This window comes from Hyaena hyaena, unplaced genomic scaffold, assembly GCF_003009895.1.
Source record: "Hyaena hyaena isolate Hyena2069 unplaced genomic scaffold, ASM300989v1 scaffold_51, whole genome shotgun sequence".
Lineage (NCBI taxonomy): Eukaryota > Metazoa > Chordata > Mammalia > Carnivora > Hyaenidae > Hyaena > Hyaena hyaena.
The window spans coordinates 4078223-4097679 of NW_024080683.1; the positions used below are offsets into that span (position 1 = coordinate 4078223).

General features: G+C 35.4%; 1 protein-coding gene across 2 annotated transcripts in view; it reads left to right on the forward strand.

The window, feature by feature from the left end:
• The window catches only part of JAK2 (Janus kinase 2), a 124990-nt gene that overhangs the window by 88574 nt on the left and 16959 nt on the right, over positions 1-19457 (forward strand). For both annotated transcript variants that reach the window (XM_039230807.1, XM_039230808.1), the window contains 8 exons: positions 22-149; positions 2579-2713; positions 3784-3871; positions 7688-7815; positions 8634-8772; positions 10433-10584; positions 10735-10885; positions 11714-11847. In XM_039230807.1, coding sequence (XP_039086738.1) covers positions 22-149; positions 2579-2713; positions 3784-3871; positions 7688-7815; positions 8634-8772; positions 10433-10584; positions 10735-10885; positions 11714-11847 — 1055 coding nt within the window. The remainder of the gene's footprint in view (positions 1-21; positions 150-2578; positions 2714-3783; positions 3872-7687; positions 7816-8633; positions 8773-10432; positions 10585-10734; positions 10886-11713; positions 11848-19457) is intronic.

Below are 19457 nucleotides of genomic sequence, written 5' to 3' on the forward strand. Positions count from 1 at the left end.
TGTTTTTTTTTCTTTTAACAGATAAATCAAACCTTCTAGTCTTTAGAACCAATGGCGTTTCTGATGTACCAACATCACCAACATTACAGAGGCATAATAATGTGAACCAAATGGTGTTTCACAAAATCAGAAATGAAGATTTGGTATTTGTAAGTAATTAGATGCTAATTATTGTCTTTTTTGTCCTTTTAAACCAACTGTTTTCTAAAATAAAGACATAAAAAAAATTCGAACAACTGTTTTCTTAATTTCCTATCCCACATTACATTCATGTGACATTTGAAACTATCCTATTATAATCTATATTATAAAAATTTTATTTCAGTTTAAATATTTTTATTTGTTGTGAAAATGTGATATCAAACGAGTTAGGAATGAGGAAGGGGCACCTGGATGGCTCAGTCAGTTAAGTGTCTACTACGCTGCTCCCCTCCCCTCCCCTCTTCTCTCCTTTCCTCTCTTCTCCTCTCATTCTTTCACACCCATTCATTTTTTGAGTGGGAGAGAGACAGAGTGCGAGCAAGAGAGGGGCAGTTGAGAGAGGGAGACACAGAATCTGAAGCAGGCTCCAGGCTCTGAGCTGTCACCACAGAGCCTGACATGGGGCTCAAACCCACGAATCGTGAGACCATGAGCTGAGCCAAAGTCAGATGCCCAACCAACCGAGCCACCCAGGCACCGCAAGTGTCCAGTTCTTGATTTCAGCTCAGGTCATGATATCATGGGTTCATGAGATTGCTTGGGATTCTCTCTCTCCCTCTCTCTCTCTCTGCCCCTCCCCTACTTATGCTCACTGTCTCTCAAAATAAATAAGTAAACTAAAAATATTTTTAAATATTCCTTTTTAAAATCTTAATTAAAAATTAAGACTCTTCTACAAAAAGACCTATGTCTTAATTCTTAAGTTCTCAAGAAAGTAAGGGAAATGCAAAGAGTTAAAAATAAAGAAGGAACTGAAAACAAAGTGTGCATAAGAGCTGGTGTTTGGGCTGCAGGATGATGCTGGGGGGTCGGGATTTGTTTCACTAATCAAGGGAATTAAGATCTAAAAGCAACACAAAGAAGGGCCAAGCCTTATAAGGCCTCCAGAAGACCAGGAGTTAAAAGTGAACCCATCTCAGAATAGAGTCAGGACCCTCAAATAAATACATCCTCAGTGAAAGAAACCACATGGATTATGAAAAATTCATCCACTAGGAAAAGGAGAAGAGAGAGAGTGTTGCCTGCTTCAGTTGGGTTCTTAGAGAAAAAAAGTGTCTCCTGAGAATTTGTTAATATAAAGAAATAAAAGCTTTTCAGTTTATACTTATTTATGCCATCTGCATAGTCTGAGAAACCCTAAGCCAATAAAATAAAAAGTAACACCCTGTAATGCTTGGAAGAAGCAAATACAAAATCTTTTTGGAGGAACATATTCTTAGCCTAGGCTACCCAGAGTCCCCACACAGAGACTAACCATGCACTTTTACTCAAAAATTTTAAAATATACAGGGAAATAACTCAGAATTAGGCAAGAGTCAGCAGACCAACAAACATCTACATTAGACATCTAAGAACCTCATATAACGAGACTTTTCAGATTGAGCTTATAAAATACCATATATTGTTTAAAGATACAAATGGAGTTGAAAACATAGGGAAAAACCAAGACATTATCAAAAAGACCTGAACAACTGAGAGAAAGGAAAATATAGAAATGAAAAATATGTTCATCGACATTAAAATAAGAGAGCAGATTACCCATTGTTGAAGGGACAATCAGTGAATTGCAAAATCTGAAAAAATTTTCAGATGCAGCAGATAGGAAAAAATGGAAATTATGAAAGAAAGATTAATGGATGGACACAGAGAATGGAATGTCAAAGACTAACTGATGTCTGCATTCCGTAAGGAAACAATGATAGAATTATACAGAATTATAAAGACTTGAATCCTCATGTGAAAAACAGCAACCAGAGAGTTGCTTTTATGACCGAACATTACAAAACTAGTAACAGTAAAGGTTCGATTTGAATATAGACAGCCCAACTTCAGATTGCAGGCTTTCAATAATTATTTTGTTAAGGATATACAAGAAATACTAGTAATAGCAGTAATAACTAACACTTAACCAAGTCCATGTGGCATGGACTGTACTATTGATTCATTTATTCTTCATAATATGGAAAAGTAATTATCCCCAGTCCTGAGTTGAGGAAACCAGGATAGCTGCAACACAGGGATAAAATAGCCTGTACAGAGTCACACAACTAGCAGTCCCACGCTCTGCTTCCACTGACCGTACTGTACTGCCTTTCACTATCATGAAGGCAAACAGAAAAATATTCACATGTAAATAAGTGTAGGTAAACACTGACACTATGAAAAAGTGATAATTGTAGCTAATTCAAGGGGTTTAAGAACATGGTGGAACCAAAATGCACTTTATTCATTAATCCTTAATGTTCTTTTATTACAAAATACAACTAATATTTGCTTATGGATTTTTAAAAACCCTTTGTCATTAAATGTATTTCCTAATTCCTGCATCTTTCTTCATTTTTACTTATTCTTGTTTTTCGTTTTTTTTCTTATAAAGAATGAAAGCCTTGGCCAAGGCACTTTTACAAAAATTTTTAAAGGTGTAAGAAGAGAAGTAGGAGACTATGGTCAACTGCATGAAACAGAAGTTCTTTTAAAAGTTCTGGATAAAGCACACAGAAACTATTCAGAGGTGTGTATATTCTTTGTATAGCTTACGTAGTTCATGATATTTAAACATATGCTTTCATACTGATACAACACATTCATGCATGCAGCTTTTCAAAACTGTAATTTTTAAAAGTATACATATCAAGGACCTTTCTGAGGATGCTTTCTGGGGGTGAGGGTATAGAGAATTGCAGGATTTTCCTATAAAAATTTATTTCCAAACTAATATAACATTGTATTATTACTACATTTCTGCATATATTAAGGCAGAACTAGGCCTTCAAACTTGGCTCTCCAGAGCATTATGGGTTCCCACAGATTTCTTCTATGATTTAACCTATTTTTTAAAAAAATTTGAAAGGCACTGTCCTGAGGAACACTTGAGGTGAAATCCAGATGCCTCTGGGCATGATCTGGAGATGCTGGCCAGTGGAAACCCGCTTGTCAGTAGTCAGGGTCCCTCACATAGCAAAGCGTCACCAAACATGACTTATTAAATATTTCTGATGAGTAACTTGTGTTAAATTATGTTAGCAGGAGGGGACGCAAAACATAGAAGTGAAAGTCCTTCTAACCTAGAATACTGCAGTGTTGGTGGTTGTGATCCTCCACAACTGTACCCAGAAGTTCTACTCAGAGGTTAATTGAGTTAGAGTGATGTTAATACCAGGCCTGACATAGTTGTCATGATATTTTATCTGCACAGACATCAGTCTTAATTCTTTTGAGAAGTTATTTGAAGCTCTCCGTTTTCTCCAGTCCCATATCCGTGTCTCTGATGTCTGTCTCTGTTCTCTCCTCCAGCTGCTGAGGGCCTAAGGCTGCTATTCTTGCATCATTCATGTTGCCCTGTACCACCGTTGCTCTCTCCTCTTTGTTGTTTCCTTATTCCAGTCTTTCTCAGGGGCTTCCTCAGAATGAACTCCAGCATTGAGGTTGATAGCAGTGTCAAGTCCGTCTAAGGGAACTACAGCTTGTAGCCTTTTCTGTGTGCATTTCTTTTATGACAGATGGTATCTTTCTGACCTATGAACATTTTTACACACAACCAATAATTCTTTTGCATCTTTTGTATGTTTTTCTTTTCCTTAGTCTTTCTTTGAAGCAGCAAGCATGATGAGCCAACTTTCTCACAAGCATCTGGTTTTAAATTATGGAGTGTGTGTCTGTGGAGAGGAGAGTAAGTAGAACTCCAAGCTTCTTGATGTTCACTTTATGCCTTTCTCAGGGCATCTATTGTTGTTTTACAGAAAATTCAATTTCAGGATCATAACTAAGTATCAGCATAAACTATGTTTAATAGGAATTAAATGTTGAAACCAAAAACATCATAGAACCAAAAACATCAGTATGTCTTCTAAAAAAAGGAAATGAATGAATGAAATTAAGATGCAGAAAACAGTTGGGGCGCCTGGGTGGCTTAGTTGGTTAAGCGTCCGACTTTCGCTTAGGTCATGATCTCGCGGTTCGTGGGTTCGGGCCCCGCGTCGGGCTCTGTGCTGACTGCCAGCTCAGAGCCTGGAGCCTGTTTCAGTCTGTGACTCCCTCTCTCTCTGACCCTCCCCTGCTCACGCTGTCTCTCTCTCTATCTCCTAGAAATAAATAAAACATTTAAAAAAAAAAAATTAAAAAAAAAAAAAAAAAGATGCAGAAAACAGTTAATATGCCTTATGTTAAAATGCCCAAACAGCAGAGTCTTAGAGTAAACATGTCTTATAATCTTTTCTGTTAACCATCCCAATACAGATTGTGGCTGGTTCAATATATCATTGGAATAACTAGCCATTTTAGTATAAATTTATTTGGAATTGTGAAAAAAACCATAAATTATAGATTAAATTTTAAATGGAACTGACTGAAATGATTGGATGTTGTTATTTCATATATTCTATGGCTAAATTTAATTTTTTTAATGATTTATTTATTTTTGAGAGACAGAGACAGAGTATGAGCAGGGGAGGTGCAGAGAGAGAGAAAGAGAGGGAGAGGGAGACAGAGTCCATGAAGCAGGCTCCAGGCTCTGAGCTGTCGGCACAGAACCCAACATGGGGCTTGAACCTGTGAACCGCAAGATCATGACCTGAGCCGAAGTTGGACGCTTAACCAACTAAGCCACCAGGAACCCCCATGGCTAAATTTAGACTGTTCATAAGAACCAAGTTTATAAGAAAATTACTTACACAATTCTCGATTTTCTATTAGTAATGTGGGTTAAATACACATCCATACTTATATAACATTTCTTCATATTTTTGAAAATTGGTAGTCTTTTCAAAGGCAGTGATTTTCAAATCTGTTCTGTGGAGGTATTTAGGTATCTCAGGGGGTTGATGAAGTGAGAGTAAATCTAACTGCAGTAGTGAGATTTCTGCTCAATAATCCCCAACTAAAGTGTTTCTGTATTTATGTCTTTTTTTTTTTTAATTTTTTTTTTAATGTTTTATTTATTTCTAAGAGAGAGAGAGAGATAGAGCATGAGCAGGGGAGGGTCAGAGACAGAGGGAATCACAGACTGAAACAGGCTCCAGGCTCTGAGCTGGCAGTCAGCACAGAGCCCGACGCGGGGCTCGAACCCACGAACCGTGAGATCATGACCTAAGCGAAAGTCGGACGCTTAACCGACTAAGCCACCCAGGCGCCCCTATTTATGTCTTTTTTTTAAATTGATGTTTCTCTTAATTTTTCATTAAGGGGAATAAAAATATATTTCCTTAAAAAGTTTGAAAACAGTATTTAAGAGCATGTAATTCCAGTTCTTATGCTTGCTTTTACATTTCATTGATTCTGTGAAACACTTTATGCACATTTAAAAATAACTGAAATTGGGATGTGTGATATAATCAACGATGTGTCATTATTTGACAGTTATTTTTCTTTTATGACACATAAAATAATGGGACATATAACTATCAGTGGTATCTGTGAAACATAGTAGGTCTTCAGTGCCACATAAAATAATTTGATTAAGCTTTTGTTCGTTGTAGCACTTATATATTTATTCTTTTTCTTTTCTTTCTTTTTTTGACACTTGCCATGAGATAAATTTACCTGTAGTCATTTCTTAATTATCAGTATATGGATTGTGTTTTCTAAATTAACTATGTGTATCAAAACATTCATTAAGTTTGTTTTAGTTGCCCAGCAAGTTCCAAAGCTGATATACCAAGTGAGAACTAAGTGATTGTAATATTAGATCAAGCAGAATCACAATTTGCGGTAAGAACTCCAGTATGCATTTTAAAACAAACACGTGAAGGATAGGCCTGTATGTAGTATAGGCACCGAATTACTTACTGGGCCATGAGCTGATATGGATTACAGTGTGAAAGTCTGTCAGAATTTCTTTAAAGATACGTATCATTATGCCATACTTACATTTTTTGCTTGAAGTTTTTGGTTTTCATCTTAATTTTCCTTTTTTTATAATTAAAATACAGTCGGTTTTTTCTCATTCATAGAACTGTTTATGCTTAAGAAGCAATAAAATAATTTCAAAAAATTTAGATTTGAAATTGAGAAACTGAGCTTATTGTTTTACAAATTAGTACTAGATGCCTATAAATAAACCCTAAATCTGGTTTAATTATTAAATAACATGTCTTTATGTAGAAGCAGTCGTGGCTTTGGGGAACTTGGTCAGTACTGTCAGGGCTGGAAATTTCTATCTGTCTTAAAGGCAGGAGTGTTTTTCAGAAGCACACACTTGTTTCTCTAGCAAAATATATCTTAATAGTATTTTAAAAATATACTTTTAAAGATAAAGCAATGCAAAATGAATTTTTGCTTCTTTGCAGCATAAATTAAAAGGATTAATGGAGTTCAAACTCAAATTCTCTTTAATACCTATAACAGAGTAGACATTGCTTTAAGTTTTATGTGCGGCAGAAGGATTTCAGGAAGTTCGGATGTCTGAGTATAGTAGTCCCAGCTTATCTGCAGGATATTGTTTCAGGACCCCCAGTGGATGCCTGAAACTGAGGATAGTACCCAACCCCATATACGCTGTTTTTTCCCCAATATGTACATACCTGTAATAAAGTTTAATTTACAAATTAAGCATAGTAAGAAATAACAATAACTAATAATAACATAGCACAGTCACAACAATATACTATAGTAGTTTATGTGAAGGTGATTTCTCTCTCTCACAATATCATATTTATACTAACCCTTCTTTTTATGATGATGTGAGATAAAATATCAATGTGATGAGATGAAGTGAGGTGAATGACATAGGCACTGTGACGTAGCATTAGGCTACTACCTTCTGATGGAAAGTTGGAGGGAAGATCCTCTGCTTCTGAACCTATTGACTATGGGTAGCTGAAGCTGTGGAAAGCAAAACCACAGATAAGCTGGGGACACTGGGGAGCCTGATGGCTCAGTAGGTTAAGCATCTGACTCTTGGATTCAGCTCAGGTTATGATCTTAGCTTCTTAAGTTCAGGCCCTGCATGGGCCTCTGCACTGGTAGCACGGATCCTACTTGGAGTTCTTTCTCTCTCTCTCTCTGCCCCTCTCACACTGGTGCAGTCTCTGTCTCTCTCAGAATAAATAAATAAAGTTAAAAAAAAAAGCTGGGGATATTACTATAGTATCATGGAAGAGAAGTTAACTCTGTTTCATTTGTTTAAAAAAAGCAGCCATAATTCAGTACTAATACATAGAGGTTTGCTGGGGTAGTTATATATATACATATACATGTACATATACATATATATTAATATTATAATAAAATTACATAGAATAATATATATTATTAAGTATGTAGTAGTTGTTTAGATTTCTATATCTTGCTGTTGTGAATAAACTAAAACCCCAAAATACAATGGTATATAGCTGTTATATAGCTTTCTTTAAATTAGTGAATTTTGCATTTAATCTCTTTACCTATAATACTCATGTATAACTATAAATATATTTTATAAAAATTTAAAATTACATGTATTTTTATTGTATGTATACTTGAGCCTTATTATTTGTATATTTTAATGCAGATATTCTGGTTCAGGAGTTTGTAAAATTTGGATCATTAGATACATACCTGAAAAAGAATAAAAATTCTATAAGTATATTATGGAAACTTGAAGTGGCTAAACAGTTGGCATGGGCCATGCATTTTCTAGTAAGTAATAAGTATAATTTTTGATCAAAATTATACTCTCTGTCTTCTGAAGCAACGTAGAAAGGATCTTGACCCAGGAATAAGAAATAAATCTGTAAATGAATACTGAGTCATTTAAAGTAATCTGTGTTAGTTGATGAAAGAGCTTATTTTAGGCATATATTTATTTCTGTAAAATCATTTTTGAAAGAGTTTTGTCATCCCGTCAGTCTCTTAAAATTGCTGATGGACAGTCTGCAAGTTGTGTCACTTGGTTTTAGGGAATTTAATAAAAAATTATGCAGAAACATGTTCTGCTAGCTAAAGATAGCAGAGCATCCCTGCAGAAAATACCTTGTTGTGGTGTCTGTGGACAGTTAGACATTATGTCTGGTGGGAAAGCAGTGTTGGCAGAAGAGCAGGGCCAGCCAGTGATCAGACCCCTCAGGGTGCTGCCTCTCAGTGATCCTCTGTCCTGCCGCTGAACAGGGATAATACTTACTGCCTCAAATCTTAGCTTTGGAAAGTGAAGTGGCACTGAGTAATTTTAATATATTTGTTTCATCTTGAGTGTACATTGGTGTCTCATTTGAAAAGTAGAACAAAAACCACAGTGCTGTCGTAAAACTTTCTTTTATGTCAAAGCATGCTTCCGAATTAATGTTTTTTAGCAAATGCTGTCCTGTTTCTTTTCTTTAAATCCATTTTGGGACTTTAGATATACTATTTAGTATATATTTAGTATATATAGTTCAAATATATGTGGATTGCTATTTGTGCTGATATGTGTATATATAGTTCAGATATATGTGGATTGCTAATGTGCTTAACTTTAACAGGAAGAAAAAGCCCTTATTCATGGGAATGTGTGTGCCAAAAATATTCTGCTTATCAGAGAAGAAGACAGGAAGACAGGAAATCCTCCTTTCATCAAACTTAGTGATCCTGGCATTAGTATTACAGTTTTGCCAAAGGACAGTAAGTTCAACAGGAATCGCATTTAACTTTTTTTTTTTGAGTGTAGCTGACACATAACATTATATTAGATTCAGGTGAAAAACATAGTGATTCCACATCTCTATTTGGAATGTAGTACAAAAAGCATGTTGTTAATTTTTTCTCAAACTCTTTTATTGACATGTTCTTGATTAATAATAAAATTTAACTACCATTTTTAGCAGTCTAAATTGTTATAGTTACATCCTCTGTCCATTTTTCCATTCTTATATGCATGTTGTCATGGACTGTAAAATGATTTTTAGAACAGTTTTAATCCCTGCTTGTATGGAAGTTCAGATTTTATCCATTTTTTAATGTGAATTTTCTAATATATTCTTTGAGCCACAAATTCCTTCAGTCACAAAATAAAATTTTGAGACGACCTATTATCTACTTTGAGATCTTATTTAGTATAATTATTCAGCTAATTCTGACTTTTTAAAACTTGAAAAAAATCTTTCGTGTTTGTTAGCCTTCTATTTAACAAAGTAAAAATTTCAGTCACATAGTTGAGAGGAGCTTTTTTGGTACAAATAATGTTGTAATTGTAATTCATTATCTTAGTTTCTCTAATTGAATGTACTAGATGTAGACGGTAAATTGATGAACACTTGTGCATTGACGTATCTTATTTGAGCCAACAGTATTGAAACTTGATAGCTTCTCTGACAGTGAAGATACACAATAGGACAGAAAATATTATAGGATCTTAGAAACTATACTAAGGGAAATTTTACTCTTTGGAATAGAAATGAAGAAGGAGAAAATTTATTCATACGGTAAAAGGGAAAGGAACCTGTACTCTTTAGTCTCTTAATTAGCAAAAATATTCATATTTGGCTTTACCAAAATACACTAAAAGATACACAGATTATCCTTCATTCTTCTATATCATTTTATTTACTTTTCCTATGTATCTATGCCAGATTACCAGAGTGTGAATTTAAAAGTGTTCTCTCCTTCCTTGGATAATGTTTTTCTGATGAGGTCAAAGACCATAGCACCTTTACTTGGGAAATTCCATGATCTTAGCAGAAACTACCTGTATCAATTCTGTATTCAGAATATCTTGGTATAATTAAGTAATTAATCTGTCTGTTGGTCCTTGTTTTTACATGTACAAGTTGGGATTGCCACTGCTATTGAATCATTGGCTCAGAATGACGTTAATGTTACCTTTACTCCTGATACACTGTAAAGAATTACAAAAATCGAGGCAATTTAGGACAAGTTTTATGGAAAAAAATGTTATTGAATGCACCACTTCTAGGAAGGAGTAGAGAGAGCTGGATACAAATTGAGACAGTATGGCTTAATGAAAGGAAGTTTAGTTGATCCAGGATTTGTTGTCTAAGATTCTAATTCTCTCCATGCTACTAACAAATTTGGTGACTTTGGCCAAATTATTCAGTCTTTATGGGCCTCACTGTTGTCATTGTTAAAGCTGAGATACTGAATTAGATGCCTTCAGAGGTCCCTTGTGGCTCATCAGTGTGTACACTTGCTTACGTGGTGCACACAACTCACAACTCCACAAAGAAGACCAATTATCCAAGCCAGTTTGAAAATCGTTTGCATATTAAAGAATTATTTACTTGTGGGAACTGTTTAACCATACTTTGTTGCTATCATTTCAAAGTTCTTCAGGAAAGAATACCGTGGGTACCACCTGAATGCATTGAAAATCCTAAAAATCTAAACCTGGCAACAGACAAATGGAGTTTTGGTACCACTTTGTGGGAAATCTGCAGTGGAGGAGATAAGCCGCTGAGTGCTTTGGATTCTCATAGAGTAAGTTTATATCAACTGTGAGATTAGAATTACTTTATGACCCTTGATTTTCTTTCCTATGATTTCATACTTTTTAGCCTATCTTATGTTTAAAAATAAAATGTTTTATTATCACATTATACAATTTCTCATCTGGTTCTTTCATTATAGAAGCTCCAGTTTTATGAAGATAGGCACCAGCTTCCTGCACCAAAGTGGACAGAATTAGCTAATCTTATTAATAATTGTATGGATTATGAACCAGATTTTAGACCTTCTTTCAGAGCCATCATACGAGATCTTAATAGTTTATTTACTCCAGGTATGTGTCGACAGAATTATCTTATTGATTTTCCAGGTACCTTTCTATCTTCATCCTTTTTAACAAATCTTTACTAATTTTGTAATCCTTTATGAGAAGTTCCTTGATATCTCTTATTTATTTATTTTTTTTAGTTTTAATTTTAGTTCCAGTTAGTCAGCATAGTGTTATATTAATTTCAGGTGTACAATATAGTGAACCTTGATGTCTTTTAGACTCTTAGTCTCTTATGTTCATACGACTTTTCCTACTTCATACATATTCTAGTCTTACTGATTAAACAGTCTCTTCATTTTTAGCAGAGACCTCTTCTTCAGGCTAAAAACTAGCCTGGTTTTACTTTACCAATTAATGAATAGTATACTGTAGAAGTTTATTTGGCTTATTTGACTTTTTAAAAGCAATTTTTTTAAACTACTATGTTTTATAGTTGAGTGGTTTTCTAAACATGAAGTAGGTTTGTTTTTATTTGCCCACTCTTTTAAAATATGCAGCTAAATGTACATATGTCTGACCCATAGGTATTTCCTGTCCCAATACTACTTAGTATTCTCACCACAGAAGTCAAAATAATATAATCTTACTTAGAAATATTAAAACTGCCTACTTTGGAAAATAATTATCCTTTGCAAAAGTCTTTCTTAAAAGCCTATTAGGTTGTGGGTATTAAAGACTTGTTAATATAGTTTAAACTATTGGAGTTGTCCTGTATCAATTTGTATTTAGTATCTCTAACTCATTCTGATTATTTTGGTTAGCTTGAATTACAAACATTTTAGCCCAGACGATGTTGCCAGCCTACAGCACTCATACACTTTCTCTCTCCAGATTATGAACTATTAACAGAAAATGACATGTTACCAAATAGGATAGGCACCCTAGGGTTTTCTGGAGCCTTTGAAGACCGAGACCCGACACAGTTTGAAGAGAGACACTTGAAATTTCTGCAGCAACTTGGCAAGGTAAGGTGTGAGAGTTTTTTTAAATAGTTACTGTTTAATCATAGAACATTTTATTTAGAAAATAAAGGCTTTAAAGATTCTCTGAAATTCACTTTCCACCAGATTTTAGAGAGTGTTTATAGAAAAATGGTTTAGTCATCAGATGTTGGAGAAATACTGTGTTCAATAAATAGCTCTTTTACCTGAAGAACCTCTCAGAACTTTTTACATGTAATGTGCATTGAACATCTTTAAAAGGATGATAATTAGTTATTTCCTGTTTCGATTTAACCATGGGACTCTTTCTTGGTAGAGGCACTTTAGTTATGCAATAGAGAAAGGAACAATTAATTAAGCCTTCTACCTATCTCCTTTTTTAGTCATCTCAGGAAGAAATAATCAATCTGATTGTCTGACTGGATCCTGTTCGTTAGTAAGACCAGGAAAAGCATAGTTCTTTTCAGGTCCAATTACAGTGATAAACTCTCCTTCTTCCCCCGAGCTTGCTAGCATAGAGTTCTGTACGAGCTGGCTTACAAATCGGAAATAGAAGATGCAGGCATTTGGGGTGTATTAGTTATCTATTTCTGTGTCCCTAAAACTTAACAGAGGAAGACAGCACACATTTATTTTCACCTAGTTTAGAAATTAGAAGTCTGAGGGGTGCCTGGGTGGCTCCGTCGGTTGAGTGTCCGACTTTGGTTCAGGTCATGATCTCACAGTTCGTGGGTTCGAGCCCCGCGTCTGTGCTGACAGCCAGCTCAGAGCCTGGAGCCTGCTTCAGATTCTGTGTCTCCCTCTCTCTCTCACCCTTCCCTGCTCACGCTCGCTCTCTCTCTCAGAAATAAATAAAACATTTTAAAAAATTTAAAAAAAAAAATTAGAAGTTTTGGGAGCAGCGTAGGTGGTTCCAACTTACGGTCTCTCACCTGACTGCAAATCAAGTTGTCATCCAAGCCTTGCATTCTCATTGGAAGGCTTAACGAGGGGAAGATTTACTGTTAGCTTCACTCGTGTGGTTATTGACAGGCCTCAGAATATCTGCCTCCAAGCTCACTTATGTGGGCCTTTCTGCAGGGCTGCCTCCCAGCATGGCAGCTGAGAGCAAACACCCGAGGTGGAAGTCCTGGTCTTCTGTAACCTAATCTCAGGGGTGCTGTCTCATCACTTTTGCCATATTCTGTTCATTGTAAATGAGTTGACAAATTCAGCCTACAATCAAGGGGAAGGAATTATAAAAGACCATGAATGTCAAAGGTAGAGAACATTGGAAGATAACTTAAAGGCTGCCAACGAGAGTGTGCATCTTGGCCACAACCCTGTGGTGATAGCATCAATTTCTTGGTAGTATGCAGTGTGTCCAAAATTTAATAAACCTTTTGGGGCGCCTGGGTGGTTCAGTCAGTTAAGCGTCTGACTTCGGCTCAGGTCATGATCTCATGGTTCTTGGATTCGAGCCCCACGTCAGGCTCTGTGCTGACAGCTAGCTCAGAGCCTGGAGCCTGTTTTGGATTCTGTGTCTCCCTCTCCTTTGACCCTCCCCTGCTCTCTCTCTCTCTCTCTCTCTCTCAGAAATAAAACACTAAAAAAAATTTTTAAAAAGATCTTCTTAAAAACAACAACAACAAAATTTAATAAACCTTTTGTCATTCACTCCTCCAATCCTAAAATTTATCTGTGGACATTTCAGAAAGTGTTATTTAGAACGGTTTGGGAAATGATGCTTTAGACTTAAGAGTAACCTCTTCATTTCAGTGAGAAAAATTAAGGTCCAAAGAAGTTAAGTAACTTGTCTATGGTTAGATAACTAGATAGTAGCAGATGTGATATCAGAACCTTTCTCTGTTTTTATTTCAATGCTATTTCTGCTGTCTCACACATGTATTCGATTTTGTTTGTGTGAGTCTGCTTCTGTTGTATTGTTCTCTCTCTTTTTTTTTAATGTTTTATTTATTTTTGAGAGAGAGAGACAGCATGAGCAGGGGAGGGTCAGGGAGAGAGGGAGACACAGAATCTGAAACAGGTTCCAGACTCTGAGCTAGCTGTCAGCACAGAGCCCAACGTGAGGTTCGAACCCACAAACCGTGAGATCATGACCTGAGCCAAAGTCGGATGCTCAACTGAGTGAGCCATCCAGGCGCCCCCATTGTATTGTTCTCTTTATTGTTGTCTTTTTGGGGCAAATCATATAATGTGAAGACATAAAATAATTATTTTATTCTCACCAGGGATTACATTGCAAATAATAAATTGCTTATGGAAAAAGCAGAAATTAGTGTAGTATGACTTATTCATGGGTTTGTGGTTGAATACATCTTGATTTAGTTTTAGCTATATGCAAATTTTTTCATGACCGAAAGTACTAAGTCATTAGATTAGTAACATAGTCACTATCACACAATCATGAAAACCTTAAAATTATGTTTTCTCTTTTATGCAGAACAAGCCACTTAATTTATTTCATCCTAGAGTCAGCTGTTAATGTCAATTATTATACCTCCTAGAGATTTTTTTTGGTAGACTGTACAGAAAGTTTTGGAAAATAAAATCCAGCTTACTTGAAGTAAAGGGAACAACCTATAGTGAAATTTCATTATCTTCAGTTGATGTGGATATTTTTAATAAGCTTCTTGATTCTTATACTTCTGTATTTTCCCAGCTGTTAATATGAACATGAATATATGAACATTTATATGATTAAGGGCATTTTCTAGGAAAAATACAATGTTTCAAATTCTAAAATCCAAAGAAGATTCCTTCACTTCAGGAGCCAGAAAATTTTAAGCCAGTGGATGAAAATCTAAAGGGTAATCTAGGAATCAGACATCTTTGAGAGGGTCTGAATTACTTCCAGATTGTTAGTTTTTTTCCCAAAATGGTGTGGGTTTAAAAAAATTTCTCTTAATGTTTATTTTTATTTTTGAGAGAGAGAGAAAGAGTGACAGAATGTGAGCTGGGGAGTGGCAGAGGGAGAGGGAGACACAGAATCTGAAGCAGGCTCCAGGCCCAAAGTGGGGCTCGAACTCACCAACCATGAGATCATGACCTGAGCCAAAGTCAGACACGTAACCGACTGAGCCATCCAGGCACCCGTGATGTGGCTTTAATATATAAATATTTGAGTTCTTACTAAGTTCCAGGTGCCCCACCACCAGTCACTGTGGATATGGGATGTAGCCATTGTCTCAGTAGTTTACAACTTAGCTAGAGGAGGTAGATTGCAACTAGTAGTTATAGAACAGTGTCCTAAGTACATTCACTATTTAAATTAAATTTCGTACTGCTCACGACTTTAAAAATTTTCATAATATGTGAATTGGTACAAGTGTCAACATTGTAATTCATGTATATTTATGAACTATTCAAATGTTAATTTGAGATATCACATAGTTTTCTAATTACAAACTGCTTTTTCATGTAAAATTCTATTAATATGGCCCTTATGTAATTTTGGTTATTAGTTTTAAGAATTTTTTAAAAATAAGATACAACACTGTGTTGTTATTTAGTACTTGATTGAAATTTGTTTAAAATTAACCCAGAAAAAGGATGCCTGGATGGGTCAGTCAGTTAAGCAGCCAACTTTGGCTCATGGCATGATCATGCTGTCCGTGAGTTCGAGCCCTGTATCGGGCTCTGTGCTGACAGCTCAGAGCCTGGAGCCTGCTTTGGATTCTTCGTCTCCCTGTCTCTCTCTCTCTGCCCCTCCCCCACTCATGCTCTGTCTCTGTCTCTCAGAAATTAAACATTAAAAAAATAAAATAAAATTATCCAGGAAGTATTTCTAAGTTAAACAGTTCTGCAGTAAATTGTAGCATACATACCTATACACGAATATTATGAAATTACTTTCAGGAATATTATCTGGCATTATTAGGGTATGTTTCTTTTTTTAGACAATTCCTTATTATTCATAATTACCCTAAAATGTCATTAAGCATAATTCATTCAATATTTGCATTAACTCAATTCAGCTAGATTTAAATATATATGTAAATTATTTTCTTAAAATGTACTTTTATAAAAGAATACTTAGGCGTATAAAGCAATATAAGGAAATGTGATGCATCTACATATATTCATACATGGGAGTTACTTAGAAAAAGTAACGTTAAGTTAATAAAACAACCCAAGTTCAGTAATTACCTGTGATTTACTGTTCACTTTTTCATTCTATTCTTTTATTTAGTTTAAATTTCTGATTTCTTTCATTATTTTCTAAAAGTAATAGATACTTGAACTTCCTTAAAAAATCATTACAGCATTTCCCTTTTCATGTGCTTTACTAGATAATCCAAACTGTACATTTTTATTTATTTATTCTTTATTAAATATTAATGTGCTTTCTCGTAGCTGGTAGTTGAGACTGATTTACGGGTAGAAATGAATTAGGAAGTGTAAACTAGGAGGTAATGATGCAGTATTCCAACGGCCACACCTCACCTTAAGCTTTCAACCATTCTTGGAAAATGAATGTTTCAGACAAAAAAAAGGGTGGGGGAGGGCACCTTCAGTATCTTTTGGCTCCTTTAAAAACAAATTTTAACATCAAATTAGTGAAGAACTTTTAGTGATTATTTATAAAAAATAGAATAACTAATTAATAATATTAAAGAATAAATTACTGCTTCCCAAAACCATTGGAAACAGTCTCTTTTTAAAGGGATATAATAGTTAATCCTCCGACTTCAGCTCAGGTCATGATCTCACAGTTCGTGAGTTCGAGCCCCATGTCAGGCCCTCTGCTGATAGCTCAGCAGAGCTTCGTATTCTGTGTCTCCCTCTTTCTCTGCCACTCCTTTGCTTGCTCGCGCTCTCTCTCTCTCTCTCTCTCAAAAATAAATAAACATTGAAAAAAAATTTAAAAATCAAGTGATATAATAAGCCTTGAAGTTTGATTTTTAAAATCAGACCTTACTTTACCCTAGATTCTGTTTGTGGCATTTTTGAGTCTCTCCCACATCACTAGTTTTCTCTTCTTAAAACAAGTAAAAACATGTACTGATACACTTTTAACCTTTTTAACCTAAGCATATTCATCAATAAAAGGGAAATAAATATTTATGTTTAGTCTTTCTTTACAGAGTAAATGCCATATATGGTTCTCTGTACCATAAAGATTTTCCTAAGATGTCTCCAGCTGTCATTAATTTTCCTCTTTTCCTCTTTTCTGCATTCATGCATTCCACACAGTTTAGTTTTTAATTTCAGTCCTTTATTGTTTATTAGATCTTGGTTTATGGATATAATGAATATAATGAATGTAATTTAGCAATATGCGCTGGTATTTAAGAAAGAGACATAACAAAGAATGCATCAAAACATCACTAATTTAGATGAGCAAGGAGGAAAGATCATACTAAATTATAAAGTGTGTTTTCTTTTTTAGAGTGACGTTTTTTCTGGTTATGAAAGTGACATGTATTTGTTGCAGAGTAATTAGAAAATACAGATGCATTTCTTTCATTTTAGTCTCTGTATACCTACACACAAACTTTGCTTCAGAAGGGAGATCATTCTATATATACAATTTTCTTGGGGTGCTGGGGTGGCTCAGTCAGCTGAGCTTCTGACTCTTGATTTTGGCCCAGGTCATGATGTCTTGGTTTATGGGTTTGAGCCCTTTGTTGGGCTCCATGCTGATAGTTCAGGGCCTGCTTGGGATTTTCTCTGTCTCTCCCACTCTCTCTGCCCCGTCGCTGCTTTCTCACACTCTCTCTCTCAAAATAAATAAACTTTAAAAATTAAAAAAAGTATATATTACATATACAATTTTCTTGCTATTTTTCATTTATTATAACATCAAGATTTTCCCATTATTAATATTCTTTTGAAACATAATTTTATAAGTGAACATACTGTAATATATTTACAACATTCCCCATTATTGCAGCTTAGAGTTTTTGTACTTTTGATTTGCAACATTTTTAGTTTCTTACATAGTTCTTTGAATTTAACATTATTTTATTTTATTTATTTTATTTCAATTTTTTAAAATATAGTTTATTGTCAGGTTGGTTTCCATATAACACCCAGTGCTCATCCCCACAAGTGCCCTCCTCCATGCCATCACCCCCTTCCCCTCTCCCCACCCCCATCAACCCTCAGTTTGTTCTCAGTATTTAAGAATCTCTTATGGTTTGCCTCCCTCCGTCTCCTTAACTATTTCCCCTTCCCCTCCCCTATGGTCTTCCGTTAAGTGTCTCCTGATATACATATGAGTGAAGACATATTGTGTCTGTCTTTCTCTGCCTGACTTACTTTGCTCAGCATAACACCCTCGAGTTCCATCTCCATTGCTACACATGGCCAGATTTCATTCTTTCTCGTTGCCATGTAGTATTCCATTGTGTATATAAACCACATCTTGATCCATTCGTCACTTGATGGACATTTAGGCAGTTTCCATGATGTGGCTATTCTTGAAGGCGCTGCTGTGAACATTGGGGTACATGTGCCCCTATGCATCAACACTCCTATATCCCTTGGGTAAATTCCTAGCAGTTCTATTGCTAGGTCATAGAGAAGTTCTATTTAACATTTTTTTAAAACAATGTAAATTGAGGAGACTGCCAGGGTGACATTTTCAAAATGTATTTACAACCATATGTATTTCTCAGTAATTCAGTTTGTAGGAAATTAAAGAAAAATGGTATGGTCTTTAGTTGTAGCAATTTTTTTTCAGTTTTAAAGTTTATTTATTTGGGGCGCTTGGGTGGCTCAATCAGTTAAGTGTTTGACTTGCGCTTAGGTCATGATCTCACGGTTCGTGGGTTCGATCTGAGCTGACAGCTCAGAGCCTGGAGCCTGCTTCAGACTCTGTGTATCCCTCTCTCTTTGACTCTCCCCCGCTCACGCTCTCTCTCTCTGACTCTCAAAAATAAAAATAAAAATAAATAAATAAATAAATAAAGTTTATTTATTTAGAGAGAGAGGGAGAGAGGAGAGAAAGCGATCGCGTGTGTGCACTTGAGTGGGGGAGGAGCAGAGAACAAGGTGAAAGAGAATTCCAAGCAGGCTCCGTAATGACAACGCAGAGGCCCACGTGGGCTCAAACTCAAGGAACCAGAACCCTGAGATCATGACCTGAGCAGAAACCACAAGTGGGACACTTAACTGACTGAGTCACCCAGGCGCCCCCTAGTGGTAGTTTTTAATATAGATATTTTCTAGCTGCATTTTACAATCTAATATTAATTTCATCTTTGCTTTTTTGAAAGAATTGGTTTTTCAGTGGTCTAGCTGTTTGTATTGCCTTATTGAAACAGTCTAAAACACCATCCCTACAAAAGTGCATGGCACCTTTTCATTTTACAAAAGTACAGCTCTTAGTACACTGCATTCTTTTATTTTTTTCAACTAGAAGCCTGGTAAAAATATTCAAAGGAGTTATTTATAATCAAGATTATTTCCCTATTTTTAAACCAACAGAAATAATAATATATTTTAATATTCATAAAAAGAGTTAAGAAAATATTCTGAAAACTTTCTTCTGCTACCAGAATTCTAAAATGAGTATTTTTGTGGTCTTCCTTTATTCTCACATCCACACATACTTATAGTCTTTACTCTTCACCTCAGTTAAAACCTAGCTTTTGTGAAATCCTCTTTATTACTTCTTACTCTGGTGC